Source organism: Cebus imitator, unplaced genomic scaffold (assembly GCF_001604975.1).
Source record: "Cebus imitator isolate Cc_AM_T3 unplaced genomic scaffold, Cebus_imitator-1.0 Scaffold555, whole genome shotgun sequence".
Lineage (NCBI taxonomy): Eukaryota > Metazoa > Chordata > Mammalia > Primates > Cebidae > Cebus > Cebus imitator.
The window spans coordinates 477,027-494,069 of NW_016107870.1; the positions used below are offsets into that span (position 1 = coordinate 477,027).

Consider the following 17,043-nt stretch of genomic DNA (forward strand, 5'->3'; position numbering starts at 1 on the left):
GGTATCCCCAAGGCTGACCCGGGTCACTGGTGGGCCAGCTTCTTTTTCGGGAAGTCCACCCTCCCGTTCATGGCCACGGTGCTGGAGTCTGCAGAGCACCCGGAACCCCCCCAGGCCTCCCGCAGCGTGACCACCCGTGGCCTGGCTCAGGACGCCCTGAGGAAGCAGCCTGGTGGTCAGCCCAGCACAGCCAGCGCTGGGCCGCCGTCCTGACTTGAGCGATGACCACCAGCCCCAGACCTGCGGAGGCGCTAGGCCACCAGAGCCCCTCCCGCCCCCCAACCCCCAGGCCCCCCCGCCCACCCGTAGATTAGGCGGCTGCAGCCAGCAGACCTCCACATCCACACAGCAGACACCAAAAAGGAGTGAGGGCCCGGCTCTCCACCGCCCGGCCCGCCCCAGCCCTGAGCAGCTTTCCTGACACCTGGAACTGTGCACCTGGCACCAAGCGGAAAATAAACTCCAAGCAGCCGCATCCCCGATGGTGTGTGCCTGAACTGTGTGGCCAGACTTCGGTCTGAGTGTGAGAAATGGCTGAACCCCTCCCAACCTCACTTCCTGTTGGGGGCTGGCCTGGCTCCCTGGCCTTCCTTGGCCTGGTCCCACTGTGAGGCCGCTGCTGGGGCTGAGAAGGGTGGGGTTCCCTGCTGCTTCCAGGGAGCCCTGGGCAGCAGGCAATCCTGGAGCTGGGCAAGCAGGCCTCAGGGCAGCCACCTTGAGCATGGGAGGGCTGGTCCTTGGAGGGATTTGGGCCCCTTACCCGAAGAGCCGCCGGGCCGTCAGCCTCTGGCTGTGAGCTGGGAAGCTCCCACCTGAGGGACCTGTGCGTACTGGCAGGCCACCTCCCAGCGGGTTTGGGCATCTTCAGGGCCGTCTCCCAAGGGCCTCCCGTAGGGGTGTTACCCCAAGACGGGCTGAGGAGTAGGGGCTGCAGGCACTCTGCAGGGGTCCTCCAGCGCCAGGTAGCCCAGCTTAAAGGTCAAAGGGTGCAGGAATTGGTGGGGTGGGCTGTATCATCTGGGCAGGCACATAGCAGACCTGCCTGGAGCCAGGGGGCGGGGGTGGGGGGGTGGGGGGGGTGGGGGGTTGGTTGGTCTGCACACAGGAGTGAGTGGGCTGTGAGCTCAGTAGACTCCTCCATAACCAAGGCAGGCAGTGTCCCCACACCTCCAGGTGCCTGCAGGGATTGACTCAGGTCTGTTGAGAGGCAGCTTAGTGAGGGGTGGGAGTCAGTGAGATGGCTGGAGACTTGGTGTGTGGCCGGGGACACCGTGAGGGGAGGGGCCTCCCTAGGATGGGCTTCAGTGGGGGCTGCAAAGGCCTCTGAGAGCAGTGGGGTTCAGTGGGGAGAGGAGGGGCTCAGTGGGTGCTCCTTGCCTGGTACACTGCCCCCCTGCACTATAAATAGCTACACCAGTTGGTGGGAAAGCATCTGGCTTGTGGCTTCTGATGGTCGAGACTTTGTCCTGTCCAAAGGGTGCGGGCAGCCTCACCCAGGCATCCAGGCTGGGTTCAGTGCTGAGCTGGGTGGGGGCACCTCCTGTGGACCCAGGGGTGGGAGGCTGCTCCTAAGGACAGCTGAGCCTTCTGCAGTCTTTTCAGTGTCCAGACAAGGCTCCCAGAGTCCCATGGGAGCAGCTGCTGATGACCATGGTGGGACAGCCCCTGGTCCCCACAGAGACTCCCCTCCATGCACACACAGCTGTGAGGGTGTAGGAGTCAGTGTTGAAGGGAGAGCGCAGCCACACTCAGGTGCCCACCGCACGTGGCCCAGGGGGCTCTGCCCTTGTCTCAGCTGAGCTAGAGGGCTTGGAGCTGTCCTGGCTTTTGGAGTCCGTGGGGCAGGGGCACTGCCCAAGAGCTGGTGTGTCGGACAGAGCAGCTGGGAGGAGGAAGCAGCCGAACCGTGGGCTGCCCAGGGCATCATCGCCCCCTATTTCAGGTCAGGGGCTCCTTGGCTGGAGGACCTCACGACCCCGGGAGTGACTATGGCCCACTATTGGGAGCTGCACCTTCATGAGATTCTCTGTAGCAGGGAGAAGTCTTATCTTTTCCTCACCTGTCACAAGATTCATGGCTGAGACCCTTGAACAAGACAGATTGGGCCACGTGAGGTGGCTCATACCTGTAACCCCAACACCTTGGGAGGCTGAGGTGGGTGGATCACTTTAGACCAGGAGTTCAAGACCAGCCTGGCCAGCATGGCAACCAAAACCCTGTTTCTACTAAAAAATACCAAAAAATTAGCCGGACATGATGGTACATGCCTGTAGTTCCAGTTACTGGGGAGGCTGAGGTGGGAGGATCCCACCTGAGAATTGAGCCTGGGAAGCGCTGTGAGTAAATCCCTCTGGGCACCGAGGAAGGAGAGCTAAGCAGACCTCGAAGAAGAACTGACTGCTCATCTATTTAATCCTTTTACGTAGTCACACCTTAGTTTGTAGTCGGCGGATGTCAAGAGCAGACACAGTGCAGGCAAAACAGCTAGGGAAAAACAGCCACACCAGGACGGGAGTCTGTGGCCCAGGCGGTAGCGCCCCTGCCTGAGAGGGCATGCGCTACCTGGCAGGCCGGCCCAGGCGGCAGCGTTCAGTATCATAAAGATACCTGCTGTACGGCAGGCTTGGAGCAAGAGTCACTCCTCCTGACAGGGAGTTGCAGTATCTTGTGTCCAATTCTTGTGGAAAGCTGGCCGCAGGCCGGCAACCCCGCGAACAAGAGACCAGATAAGAGCAGCTGGGCTAGGTGGCCAGCGCCACTTACAAGCGGACACAGGCGAGGCCCCGAGCGTCCAGGCTGAAAACCGCTCCGGGACAACTGCATAATCGCGCCTGGTTGTATGCACTGTCAGCTCTTGCCACTGTGCTGACTGTGGAAAACCCTCGAAGGGGCCTGCCCCTAGGTAAGAGGTGTTGCACGCCACCCTCCTCGCTGCACACCACCCACTTCCTGGCCTCGGTGACCTAACGAGGATGGGCCCTTGCTTCTTGCTCACATGACTGTCTTGACCCCATCACTATATGAGCTCACTCACTCCCCTTCCCCCAGACCTATACCCAGTAAATACAGACGCGCCTGGACGCTCAGGGCCTCGCCTGTGTCCGCTTGTAAGTGGCGTTGGCCCCCTAGCCCAGCTGCTCTTATCCGGTCTCTTGGTGTGCTGTTCCTTATTTCTGGGATCCAGCGCCTCAGCACGGTGAGAGGGGACGCCCCCTGACCCTCGTAGGGCCGGACCCCACAGGCACAACACCGTGGGACTCTCTCTCTACTAAAATAAAACCGAATTCGCCAGGTGTGCGTCACATGCCTGTAGTCCCAGCTGCTCCAGAGGGTGGGGCCGGAGGCTCGCCTGAGCGCAGGAAGTCAAGGCGGCGAGGAACCATGATGGTGCCACCGCTCCAGCCTGGGCGACAGGGCGAGATCCTGTTGAAAAACAAAAGCCGAGAAAGAACCTGTGTGGTTAATCAGTGTTCTTCCACTCACATAAATAACCCAGCCAGGTTTAATGAGCCCAAACTTATTCTGCAAACAAATCAATCTTTTATTATCTTTGATAGAAATTTGTTAATTTGCAGCCGGGCATGGTGGCTCACACCTGTAATCCCAGCACTTTGGGAGGCCGAGGCAGGTGGATCACCTGAAGTCAGGAGTTCTAGATTAGCCTGGCCAACATGGTAAACCCCATCTCTACTAAAAATACCAAAATTAGCGGGGCGTGGTGGCACACCCCTGTAGTCCCACCTACTCGGGAGGCTGAGGCAGGAGAATCACTTGAACCCAGGAGGCGGAGGTTGCAGTGAGCTGAGATAGTGCCACTGCACTCCAGCCTGGGTGACAGAGTGAGATATATCTCAAAAAAAAAAAAAAAAAAGAAATGTGTTGACTGTAGAGAGTAAAATTATGTTTCAAAATAAAACGACAGTGCCCCCAATATTCTATCCCAGCCCGGTTCACAGTCTGGAGGTTTTGCCACCTACCTGTGACCTGGGCTGGTCCTGAACACATTTCCTCTGATACCTGCCTACAGGTCATGAAACCAACATTTCCAGTTTTCCTCCCACCCTTCCTCACAGAATCACTGAAGATTACAGCCGCCCTTTCCCTGAAGCTGCCCCACTTGATACAGACTTCAGAGAAATCTCCCCAGCAGCCCTTCTGCAGACAGCTCGGCCCACGCTGGGCACGGCAGCTCATGGCCGCAGTCCCAGGCTGTGGGAAGCCAAGGCAGGAGGACTGCTAGAGCCCAGGAGTTCAAGAGCAGCCTGGGCAACATAGCAAAGCCCTGAATCTACAAAAAAAATTTTTTTAATTCACCACGTGTGGTGGCACATTCCTGTAGTCCCAGCTGTTTGGGAGGCTGAAGCAGCCGGATCACTGGAGCTTGGAAATCCGAAAATTCGAGGCTGCAATGAGGTGTGTTCACACCACTGCACTCCAGCCTGGGCGACAGAGCAAGACCCTTAAAAAAAAAAAAAAAAGCGTTTTCTAAAATCTGGAAAACAAAATATTAAAGAACTGTAATGTTTCAGATAAAAGTCATTATCCTCGTAGGTTCATTCATTCCCATGTCATTAGTTCTTGCTCTGATTGATCCTGGATAGCAGCTTCGTGGGCCTGCCAGGTTCCTCATTCGAGTTCTGGAAACCCTTACTCAATTCAAGGGTGTGATCTTAACCAGAAGCCTGTGTCACTGAAGAGGAAGCCATTTGGAACCGGCTGATTGCAAAGCTTTCAGAAAAAAGTCAAAGTGAGACAATCACTGTGAATGACCAAAGACTGAGAGCCCGGGCGATGGCTCTGGTGAGAGCTTCTTACAGGAATGACACAGTCGCCAAGGAAACTGGGTTATTTCTGTGGCATACAGCACTTTAATATAGTAACCAAAATTATGACTGATAACATTGTGCGAGATTTCCAGGAATAACGTGAGACAGAATGTGTATCATAGGATAACATATCAGATTTCTGGGGATTTTCTATCATTTCTGTAGTACTCATATCAAAAACAAGCCTATGGATACAACCCCTAGAAGACTCAGTGTCTCATTATTTGACAAGCTTTCCATCTAATGTAGCATACCAAATATTGGAAATAGATGTTGGAAATAGATGCTCGTTGCCGCAAAGAGAAATGAGCACTGAGTACAATGAATAAAGGAACCACACACATTTCTCCCTGACGCACTGGGGTCGTCCTCACTGCTGTGTCTGGGCACTGTGGGCTGGAGCCAGACCTCACAATCTAAAACCCAATTGGCTAACAACTTTAAAACTTTTCTAAACAGGTAAAAGCCATGGAGAGCTGGGACACGCCTGTGAGCACGTCCAGCACAGATATCCTGGTTAAAGTACAAGGACGTGGAATGTGCTACGTGCCTGTAAGCACGGCACGTCTGACAGCTACATAGGATAGGGCTTAACGAAGTTATTAGTGCACTTATTCTTCAACAAGAAAGGAAACTTTGAAAAGGAACTTTTCTACTTCTCACATCAAATAAGCTTGATTAGTTTGACATCTCTCTTTTTTTTTTTTTTTTTTTTGGGACGGAGTTTCGCTCTTGCTGCCCAGGCTGGAGTGCAATGGCGCGATCTCGGCTCACCGCAACCTCCGCCTCCTGGGTTCAGGCAATTCTCCTGCCTCAGCCTCCTGAGTATCTGGGATTACAGGCACGCACCACCATGCCCAGCTAATTTTTTGTATTTTAGTGGAGACGGGGTTTCACCGTGTTGACCAGGATGGTCTCGATCTCTTGACCTCGTGATCCACCCGCCTTGGCCTCCCAAAGTGCTGGGATTACAGGCTTGAGCCACCGCGCCCGGCCTTGACATCTCTCTTTTACAAGGCAGAAGACAAATCCTTTCGGGAATTCCTAGTTCCTTTCTAGAAACTCCCCAAGTTATTTTCCGAGGCTCGCTGCAGGCTTGAACCCCCAGGGTCAAGTGATCCTCCCGCCCCAGCCTCCCAAGTAGCTGGGACTACACACTCACACCATCACGCCTGGCTATGTTTTTTATTTTTCGTTTTTACAGCCACGGGGTCTCACTTTGTTGTCCAGGCTGATCTCAAACTCCTGGCTTCAAGTGATCCTCCCACCTCAGCCTCCCGAAGTGCAGGGATTACAGGAGTGAGCCACCGTGCCTGGCCTAAAAATACTTAATTTAGAATTTGACTCTAGGGAGTTGTCAAAAATGTCAAAAGGTTTTAAAACACTTGATTAAATAAGATCTTGGCTATCTAATCAAAGTGACAACAAAATGAAAGCAAGTCCAGAGGGCTCCACAGTTAGGAATCAGATTTAGCTGTTGTCGTGTTGAGAAGACTCAGTTTTCTCAAGTAACCTGAGACCCAGTAAGATAAACACGCAGCACAAGAAATCTTCTTAAAATTATCATAAAACACAAAATCGTTGTTTCTTAGCCCAATTATTTAAAAGATAAAAGTTTTCATAATACCAAATTCTGGTGTGGCATCAGGGCACTCTCACTACTAAAGCTGATGTTGAAAAAGAACTCCATGAAGAACTCCCGCCAATCTTAGCCAGCTTTGACTACACAAGGTAAGATTCGCTTTCAAGGATTCCTTTTCCACAAACCTTTAAAAGCCTTTTTTTAATGTCTCCATCTGCTTCTTGTTTTCCTCCCACATCTTCTTTATCTCATTCTGGAAGAACCAGTCATTCTGCTTCAGTAGAGAATTGCTAAATCCATTTCCCTCAACAGAGAACACATCCTTCATCTCTTATAACTTTTCTTAACAAAAACATTTTTCTTTTTCTTGTAAAGTTTGTGTGTTAGTCTTTTTCCATGCTGCTGATAAAGACATACTTCAGACTGGGCAATTTACAAAGAAAGAGGATTTTTTGGTTTGGTTTGGTTCTGTTTTTTAGATGGAGTCTCACTCATGTTACCCAGGCTGGAGTGCAGTGGCACAATCTCCGCTCACCGCAACCTCCGCCTCCTGGGTTCAGGCAATTCTCCTACCTCAGCCTCCTGAGTAGCTGGGATTACAGGCACACACCACCACGCCCAGCTGATTTCTGTATTTTTAGTAGAGACGGGGTTTCACCATGTTGGCCAGGATGGTCTCGTTCTCCTGACCTCGTGATCCACCTGCCTCGGCCTCCCAAAGTGCTGGGATTACAGGCGTGAGCCACCACACCCAGCCAAGAAAGAATTGTAATTGGACTCACAGTTCCACGTGGCTGAGGAAGCCTCACAATCACGGCAGGGGGCAAGGAGGGTCAAGTCACATCTTTCGTGGATGGCAGCAAGCAAAAAGAGAGAGCTTGTGCAGGGGAACTCTTCATAAAACCGTCAGATCTTGTGAGAATTATTCATTATCATGAGAACAGCACGAGAAAAATCTGCCTCCATGATTCCATTACCTGCTGCTGGTCCCTCCCACAACACGTGGGAATTCAAGATGAGACTTGGGTGGGGACACAGCCAAACCATATCAGTTTGTATACAGAGTGTTTTCCTTATTATTTCTAATAGCTTTAATTATGCATATTCACCCAGGTGTGGTGGCTCACATCTGTAACTCCAGCACTCTGGGAAGCCAAAGCCAGCAGATCACTTGAGGTCAGGAGTTTGAGACCAGCCTGGCCAACATGGGTGAAACCCTGTCTCTACTAAAAATACAAAAATTAGCCAGGCGTGGTGGTGCGTGCCTGTAGCCTCAGCTACTCAGGAGGCTGAGGTGAAAGAATCACTGACTCTTCCCCACCTCCACTGGAGGTGGAGGTTGCAGTGAACCAAGATCATGCCACTACACTCCAGCCTGGGTGACAGAGCGGGGCTTTGTCTCAAAAAAAGTATGTCTATATAAATCATAATTTTTAACTCCTAGGAACCTTAATTTCTCGTGGAAACCAGGAGGCGCTTGGCGCTGCTGTCTGTGGCCCCAGCGTTCTGCTGTCTCACAATTTTAGAAGTGGGGGCCCCCTCGTAGACACTTTCTCATGTTTATCAACAGGCCCAAATATATTTAGCTTCTCTGTAATGCGTGAAAACAAGATGCCAAAACTCTATCCGCTTATGCTTAGCAATTAATGTTTCAGGATTTGTTTTTCTGTCACCAGGCTGGAGTGCAGGGGCGCGATCTCAGCTCACTGCAACCTCCACCTCCCGGGTTCAAGCAATTTGCTGCCTCAGCCCCCTAGCTGGGACTACAGGTGCCTGATACCACACCCAGCTAATTTTTGTATTTTTAGTAGAGACGGCATTTTACCATCTTGGCCAGGCTGGTCTTGAACTCCTGACCTTGTGATCTACCCACTTTGGCCTCTCAAAGTGCTGGGATTACAGGTGTGAGCCACTACGCCCAGCTCAGTCTTTTCTATTTTAATATTATTTTACATACATTGGGCCTGCCTTTTAAAAATCTATGACAATGAAACTTTTGAAGAATGCAAACCGGTTATTTTGTAGATTGGCCCTACATTGAGCTTTTCCAACATTTCTGCGTGAACAGATGGGCACGGGAGCCAGGCGTCCTTCCCGGAGCATGGGATGCTGGCTGCCCACCAACGGTACCTTTGATCCACTAAACTGCCACCCACAACCTTCTAGCAGCAAAGTTACCACTGTTCCCTTTGTAATTGATACGTAAGCCAGGTGCGGTGGCTCACACCTGTAGCCTGTAGGTCTAGCTACTCAGGAGGCTGAGGGAGGAGGATTGCTTGAGCCCAGGAGTTTGAGGGTTGAGGTTGCAGGCAGGCATGAGCACACCAGTGCACTTAAACCTGGGCAGAAGAGCCAGACCGTGTCTCATATGTATCTACAGACTCTCGTCACCCTGCTGTGCTATCACACACTAGCTCTCATTCATTCTCCCTCTCTCTGTGTATGAGACAACACACATGTCAAAGAACTGAAGCACAATTGGATTGTTTGGGCCTGCATTTACCTTGATGCAATTATTACACATTGTATGGCTGTGTGGACGTGTCTCATGTACCCAACAAATAGATACACCTACTATGTACCCACAAAAACTAAATTTAAATGAAAAAAAAAGAAATGGTCCGGCGCTGGATAGCTATAACTTAATTTGACTTAGAATAACTTTCATTTACTTATTTGTTTTTATTTTACTTTGAGACAGGGTCGCGCTCTGCTGCCCGGGCTGGAGTGCAGCGGTGCGATCACCCCCGCCTCGCCGGGGCTGGAGTGCAGGGGTGCGATCACCCCCGCTTCGCCCGGGCTGGAGTGCAGCGGGGTGCCCGGGCTGGAGTGCAGGGGTGCGATCACCCCCGCTTCGCCCGGGCTGGAGTGCAGCGGTACGATCACCCCTGCTTCGCCCGGGCTGGAGTGCAGCGGGGTGCCCGGGCTGGAGTGCAGCGGTGCGATCACCCCTGCTTCGCCCGGGCTGGAGTGCAGCGGGGTGCCCGGGCTGGAGTGCAGCGGTGCGATCACCCCTGCTTCGCCTGGGCTGGAGTGCAGCGGGGTGCCCGGGCTGGAGTGCAGCGGTGTGATCACCTCCGCTTCGCCCTCCCAGGCTCAAGCCATCCTCTCACTTCGGCCTCCCAAGTAGCTGGGACCGAGGTAGGTGCCACCCACACCAGCTAATTTTTTATTTTTATTTTTTTTTTAGAGATGGGATCTCTGGGTCTCCTTGTGTTGCCCGGGCTGGTCTCAAACTGTTGGGCTCAGGCAGTTCTCCTGCCTTGGCCTCCTAAAGTATAAAATAACTTTTAAGGTTGCAGATTACCAAAAAGGTTTTGGAAACTGTTTTTAAGTAGACATAATTTATAAAACAATTATTGTTTAGAAGTTCATTTATACCGGGCATGGTGGCTCATGCCTGTGACCCCAACACTTTGGGAGTCAGGGATAGGAGGATCGCTTGAGCCCAGGAGTGGGAGGCTACAGTGAGCTAGGACCAGACCACTGCACTCGAGCTGAGCCTGGCGGATGGAGACAGACTCTGTCTCTAAAAAGTAAAAATTAAAAATTTTAATTTAGGCTGGGCACAGTGACTCACACCTGTAATCCCAGTACTTTGGGAGGCCAAGACAGGCAAATCACCTGAGGTCAGGAGTTCAAGACCAGCCTGGCCAACATGGCGAAGCTTTGTCTCTACTAAAAAAATTAAAATTAGCTGGGTGTGGTGGCACGTGCCTGTAATCCCAGCTGCTCAGGAGGCTGAGGCAGAAGAATCACTTGAACCCAGGAGGCGGAGGTTGCAGTGAGCCGAGATCACATCATTATACTCCAGCCTGAGTGACAGAGCAAGACTCCTTCTCAAAAAAAAAAAAAAAAATTTAGAAATGTATTTATCAACTCTTACAGCACTCATATTCACCTAATTCACTTGTTCGTAACAATTGTCCTTGAACTGCTCATGAAAATTTCATGCGACATTAAGCAAAACTAGCCATCTTCATTACTTATTTTTCTTGGTGACCACAAATGTCAAAAACATCACAGAAGCAAAGAAACTAAAAAGATAGGCTGGGCACGGTGGCTCACACCTGTAATCCCAGCACTTTGGGAGGCCAAGGCTGGTGGATCACAAGGTCAGGAGTTCGAGACCAGCCTGGTCAACATGGTGAGACCCCCCACCGTCACTGCCGTCTCTACAACAAATACAAAAATTAGCCAGGCGTGGTGGCACGTGCCTGTTATCCCAGCTACTTGGAAGGCTGAGGCAGGAGAATTGCTTGAACCAGGGAGGCGGAGGTTGCTGTGGGCTGAGATCGCACCGCTGCACTCCAGCCCGGGCAGCACAGACGATGATGGTATACATGTCCAACTATCAGTTTCTCATCAAGCCAACTTTTGACCCAAAAACTCAAAAAAAATCCTTTCAAATATCCTGTTATCACATTTCTGCTGGAACACAGTAAAAATTATTCTTGGCAGTATTGAGCTCTTTTTTGTTCTTATTTTAAACCAAAAAGACTTTCAAGTGACTCAGAACCAAAACCAATAAGCTTTTTATGACCTAACCATGGATGAAAGAGACACCTTCAAAAGGGGGTACAAAGGAGGCAGCCCCCCAGCCCGGAACCACCCCACAGACAGCAGAGAAAGGCCTTTGTCAGCACAGGAGGGAGGGGGCTGTCCAGCACTGACCCAGTGACAGACGTGGAGGTGGCAAAAGCCCTTGTGGGCGGGAAACCTCCCTTTACAAGCCCCCTAGGGGCTGGCGCGTCCGGCAGTGATGCTCAGGCTGGCAGAGGCCAGGGAGAGCGTTCTCACCCTTTGTAAAGCCAAGCTCTCAGAACATGAGCCCAACAGGAGAAAAGCAGCTGCCCCTGGGAGGAAAGGATCCGTTTGTACCAAAACCAAATTTACACGAGAGTCACAACCCACACGAATGGCTTCCTCCTGCCATGCTGAACTGGGAAAAGCAGGGACAAGAGTGTTTGCGTCCCACCCTCAACTGGGCACTGCAGACAGACACCCAGAGAGCGGCTGCGGTCAGAATCCCCTCTGATCTCCGCTGGCTTCGAGTCAGTCTCCCGGCATCTCATCTGTGGGCTCGGAGCAGGCTGCCTGTCGGCAGCTGAGACCCAAGGCACACATGACAGGTTAACGAGAGAATCAGCCGTGTACGGGACACAGGCATTCCGTCTCACAGGACAGGTTAACGAGAGCAGCACGCTTGTGGATAGGACCCAGGCACTGCTCATTTGTGAAGCTTTCCTGCACCCATCACCTCAGTAACCCCAGGGCGGCGTGTGGGCCTTGACCCCAGGTCCAGGCAGTGGCCCAGGCCCCTCCTCGGCAGGGCCTGGCCGTGCCCTCCAGAGCAGCTCAGATGGGATTCTCATAGCTCGTGAAGCTGGAGAGCCTCTCCCGAAGGGCCTTGAAGCAGGGTCTCTGCTCAGGGTCCCTGCACCAGCAGGTCAGCATCAGCTTGTGCACACTGGGCGGGCACGCCGAGGGGCAGGGCATTCGGTAGCCGGCATCCACCCTCAGGAAGGCCTCATGGTTGGACATGCCTGCAGCCAACAGGGATGAGAAGAGCTGGGGCCCAGCTTGCCCACCCTCCCCAAGGAAGCCACCCCAGCCACCCCTGCCCCTTTCTGGAACACTGCCTGCTGCAAACACCTCCCGCCAGATGGGGCTCCAATGGGCAGCTCCAGGCACCGGCCTGGGTGTTTAGAGAACGGTGCAGGTGTGGAGCTCAGGCACTGGCTTGTGGCAGAGACCCCTGCAGCCCTTGTGGGAAGCCCCTCCCACCGTCCCTGCAGCCGCCCAGGACCAGCTCCACTCTCCCCCAGCACCCAGTCAGGGACACTGGAGGCAGTACCTGGGTAGGGCACCTGGCCCCTGCTGAAAATCTCATGCAGGAGAATCCCGAAGGACCAGACGTCAGACTTGCTGGAGTAAAGGCCTCGGGAGAGCGCTTCGGGGGCCGTCCACTTATAGGGGACGTTGTGGTCGTGGGAGAGGTAGATGTCCTCCTGCAATCAGGCCGGCTCTGAGTGGGCCTCGGGGGCCACCTCTGCCCTGCCCCCATGGCATGGACACACACAGCGGCCGCACCGCAGTGGGACCCATGCACAGGTCATCGGCCTGTGGCTAAGCTCGCGCTGGGGCCTGAGCACCTTCAGGAGCGCAGCTTCCCCTGGGATTCCAGGTCCTTGGGGATGGGAGGGCCTGGGGCACAGGAACTGGAAGGCTCCTGGGCTGAGCCAGTGAACGCGGCATGTGAACAAGGCAGCGGCTGCATGGTGGGCCCTGCTGTGTGCTCCTTTGGGAATGAGGACACCCCCCCAACTTGCTGCGGCTTCCCACCTCCTTGCTCAGCCTGGGCTCCCGAGGGCAGGGGCCGAATCATGCGCCTGGCTGAGTCCCCAGCTCCACACAGGAAGCCCTGAGCCCTCCACCCCTGCCCTCCGAGGGCCCTACCTTGATGAGCCTGGCCAGCCCGAAGTCCCCGACTTTGCAAAGGGTGTTTTCCCCGACGAGGATGTTCCTGGCGGCCAGGTCACGGTGGATGTAATTCTGCGACTCCAGGTAACACATGCCCTCAGCCACCTGCCATGCGATGTCCAGCAGCTCTGAGACAGGCAGGGCTTTCTCATCAGAGTCTGCAGAGGGGAGTGGAGCCCGGGGTCAGCCAAGCCCACTGGGGTGAGGACGGGGTGGAGGCCAGGTCATGTCCCATCTGCCTCCAGGCTCTGTGGGCTCAGAGGACGGGCTGGGGCAAAGGGCAGAGCTGGCCTGATTTAAGATTAACCTCGGGCCAGCCACTGCTCTCCTGGAAGGCGACCGTGTATGGAGAACCAAGAAGCAGTTCCTGGTGCCCCAGCCCAGCAGCTTCCCTTGGGGAGGTTTGTGATGGCAGCGGAGAAGCTGGACACAGGAGGCCGAGCGAGGAGACGCCCGTTGCCGAGGGATGTGCGCAGCGGGAACTCGGGAGAATGGCTGAGTGACAGCAGCGTGCGGCGTTCTGTTTGCGGAGAGCCCCGCCTGGCACGGGGACTGAGACGGTCAAGCCCTCCGTGTGAGGACGAGGGTACAGAGCCTCAGCTCGGAGCTCAAATGTGAGTGGTGTGTCAGCGTCTTTTCCTGCCCCGCCACGACCCCTCCCATGTGACCGTCCAAAGCCAAACGGCACCTTCACGCGGGGCCTCTCTGTTCCCTGGAGCCAGTGTCTTTGGTTTTGGTGATTAAAAAAATATTATGGAAAGAAAAAAAATAACAACAAAGAAAGAAAAATAATGGAACTTAGAGACGATGACGTCCCTGAGCCAGTGTGACTCGTGTGTGTCCGTGTGTGCATGTGTATGTGTCTGTCTATGTCTGCGTGTAGACGGGGGGGTGGGCTTGCCAATGCCATCTGTGTTTGTGTGTGTGCATGTGTGTCAGTGTGTGCATGTGTGTCTACGTGCGTTGTCTGTGTGTACATGCATGTGAGTGTGGATGTGTGTGTGTAGGCGCAGGGAGTGAGCTTGCCATTGCCATCTGTGTGTGTGTGTGTCTGTGCATGTGTGTCTGAGTGTGTGTGTGGGGGGGGTGTGGGTGTGGGGGGGTGGGCTTGCCAATGGCATCTGTGTGTGCATGTGTGTCTGTGTCTGTGTATCTGTGTGTCTGTGTGTGCTTGTGTGTCTCTGTGTGTGTGTGCGTGTCTGTGTGTGTGTCTGTGTGTGTGCGTGTGTGCCTGTGTCTGTGTGCGTGTGTGCCTGTGTCTGTGTCTGTCTGTGTGTGCGTGTGTCTGTGTGTCTGTGTGCGTGTGTCTGTGTGTGACTGTGTGCCTGTGTGTGCGTGTGTGTGTCTGTGTGACTGTGTGTGCATGTGTGTCTGTGTGTGTGCGTGTGTGCGTGCATGTGGGTGCATGTGTGTCTGTGTGTGTCTGTGCGTGTCTGTGTGTGCACGTGTGTCTGTGTGTCTGTGTGTGTCTGCATGTCTGTGTGTGTGTGTGTGTGCATGTGTGTCTGTGTGTGTCTGTCTGCATGTGTGTGTGTCTGTGCGTGTGTCTGTGTGTGTGTGTCTGTGACTGTGTGTGTGCGTGTGTGTGTGCATGTGTCTGTGTGCGTGTGTCTGTGTGTGTGCGTGTGTCTGTGCCTGTGTGTCTGTGTGTGCATGTGCGTATAGACATGAGGGGACGTACACTTCATTTCCTCATGCGCCCCACCTGGCGCTGGTGCCACTCACCGCGAAGCAGCTCCAGCAGGCTGCCCTTGGCCATGAGCTCAGTGATGATGTACACGGGGTCCCCCGCGGACACCACGGCATACAGTGCCAGGATGTGTTTGTGCCGAAGCTTCTTCATGGCCTGGATCTCCGACTGCAGCGCCTGCTGGTGCAGGAGATTGTCTGCGGGGACAGGTGGCCTCGGTGGGTGCAGGCCCTGAACCCCCAGGCACCAAGGAAGAGGCCGAGGCCCTGCCCCCACACACAGCAGCTATGTAGGACACATGGACCTCCTGCCCCAGACAGGGCACCTGGCTCCCGAGGCCACGAGGATGGTGAATGCAGCCAGCCCTGCAGGCCCCCAGCCCGGCGCTCCCACGGGATCATCATGGCCACCTGCTCTTACCACACAGCCCCCGCCCCAGGCTCAGACCTCTGACATGGAGGCCAGACCTCTGCTGAGGCCCAGGCATGTCAGGGGAAGCTTTTCAGATTTCCAGGGATCTATTTGAATGGCTTTCCTTTACATCAAGGATTTTTAATTTTCTTTTTTCCCCGAGATGGAGTCGCACGCTGTCACACAGGCTGGAGTGCAATGGCACAATCTCAGCTCACTGCAGCCTCCACCTCCTGGGTTCAACCCATTCTCCTGCCTCAGCCTCCCAAGCAGCTGAGATTACAGGCATGCACCACCACAGCCAGCTAATTTTTTTGTATTTTTAGTAGAGACAGGGTTTCTCCATGTTGGTCAGGCTGGTCTCCAACTCCCTACCTCAGGTGATCCACCTGCCTCAGCCTCCCAAAGTGCTGGGATTACAGGTGTGAGCCACCGTGCCTGGACAAATTTTCTTTTATAATAACTGTATTTAGGTAAAAGCAAAGGTGCAATAGAAAGGGAACTGCTCCCACACGGATGCTGTGGGTGGTCTGTGGGGCTCCAGCCCGGAGGTCCCTGGGGGCGGGAGGGCAGCCCAGGGCGGGCACGGGGCCAGGCAGAGGGGCTCACTCACCTCGAGAAATCACCTTAATGGCCACCTGGACCCGGTCTTTCCAGAGCCCCTCGAAGACCTCCCCAAAGTAGCCGGAACCCAGCTTCCTGCAGAGCGTGAACTCCTCCCTTGGCCTCTCCCAGTCGTCCCAGTGGGGCAGAGGCTCAGGCTCGTGCTGGAGGGGAGGCAGACACAGGGCAGGGACTCACCCTCAGGAAGTGCCACCTGAGGCTAGCACAGGGAGCCCGGATTTGCCCTCAGATTTAGGGCCACATTCAGCTTGGGGGCAGTTCTGAGTGTCTGGCACGAGGCTAGACTCTCCCAGGCAGCTGCCCCCCAGCCCAGCACAAAACGCCCAGAGACGGGAGGGACCAAGACCCCACAGACTGCAGCAGGCCTCTCAAGAGTGGCCAGGCTCAGCAGGTGGCCTCCAGGCACCACCCAACTCAGGCAAACACCCCTGCTCTGCAGAGCCATGGGATTCCCTCCAGTGGACCCCGGGTTAGTGAGTCAGGACCCCTCCCACGCTGCCCGGCCAACCGCTCCCAACAGGAAACACAGGCCCGAGACCGCCCCAGCCTGCCTGACCCTGCGCTACCAAGCCAGGGCGGGCAGCTACCTTCCGGCAGGGTGCGGCCAGCCGCAGGCCGTGGGACAGGCTCTGGGTCCTGTGGTAGTTCACCAGCTCGGGCAGGCTGGGGAAGGACACCGCCTCGTTCAGGTGCAGCCGGCCCCTGGCGTGCCGCCAGATCTTGTAGTGTCGCACGGTCTGCGTGTCCCGCACTGGAGGGAGAGCGAGAGCCGTGTGGCCGCCCAAGTCCACCGCCTCCCACGCCTGCTCAGAGTTTCTGAGTCCCAACCCCTGCCCCCGCTCCCTTGGAACAACTCCCTCCTGCCCTGCAGGCTTTGGCCAAGCTCTAGGGCCTCTCCTGCTCCTCTGCCAGGTGGCCTCCACATGGGTGGGAGCTGCCCGAAAACCCATCCACGCTGAGTCCTCAGGGACAGGGCGGAGTCTCTCTGTACCCCACACACCCCAGACGCAGGGTCTCATGCTGGACAAGGTTCCCATGGGTGCCCAGGCAGGGCTGGCCTGAGAAGTCCCTGCCCTCCCAGGGAGGGGCCCTGCCTCACAACTGCCCTAGCAGCCAGCCACCCAGCCCCCAAGGAGGATCGGCCCAGGTGGGCAGAGGGCATGGGAGCCACCTGGAAAACAGCCCAGGTCCCCAGTCACAGCAGAGCGAGCCGGGATCCCCTCATGGATGGGAGAGCTTAGAGCAAGGACCCCCCGCAGGCAAGCGCTGGCTCGGAGGTCGCACCCGAGAGGACGTAGTCGGAGCTCGGCTTCTCGCTGACCCTGATCAGGAAGGCACCCTCAGCATTGCCCGCGGCCTGCAGCCGATGCACAGCTTCCGAGCGGGAGATGCAGCCGAAGAACCACCTGCAGGGGAGGGCGGCCTGA

The 17,043-nt window shown here is 55.0% G+C and overlaps 2 protein-coding genes across 2 annotated transcripts in view; one reads left to right on the top strand and one right to left on the bottom strand.

Annotated features, from left to right (window-relative positions):
• On the top strand, positions 1-502 carry PPDPF (pancreatic progenitor cell differentiation and proliferation factor; the record flags this gene model as incomplete). The annotated part of the gene is made up of 1 exon (XM_037733892.1): positions 1-502. A coding segment is annotated over one exon (213 nt), but the record flags the coding sequence as incomplete, so codon positions are not given.
• Positions 503-10,884: 10,382 nt separating this feature from the next.
• PTK6 (protein tyrosine kinase 6) overlaps positions 10,885-17,043 on the bottom strand; it is an 8,367-nt gene continuing 2,208 nt past the window's right edge. The window contains exons 2-8 of the mRNA XM_017515712.2: positions 16,901-17,022; positions 16,204-16,367; positions 15,606-15,759; positions 14,617-14,778; positions 12,868-13,049; positions 12,266-12,419; positions 10,885-11,954 (exon numbers count right to left, since the gene is read on the bottom strand). Of these exons, the coding sequence (XP_017371201.1) occupies positions 11,767-11,954; positions 12,266-12,419; positions 12,868-13,049; positions 14,617-14,778; positions 15,606-15,759; positions 16,204-16,367; positions 16,901-17,022 (1,126 nt within the window). The 3' untranslated portion in view covers positions 10,885-11,766. The remainder of the gene's footprint in view (positions 11,955-12,265; positions 12,420-12,867; positions 13,050-14,616; positions 14,779-15,605; positions 15,760-16,203; positions 16,368-16,900; positions 17,023-17,043) is intronic.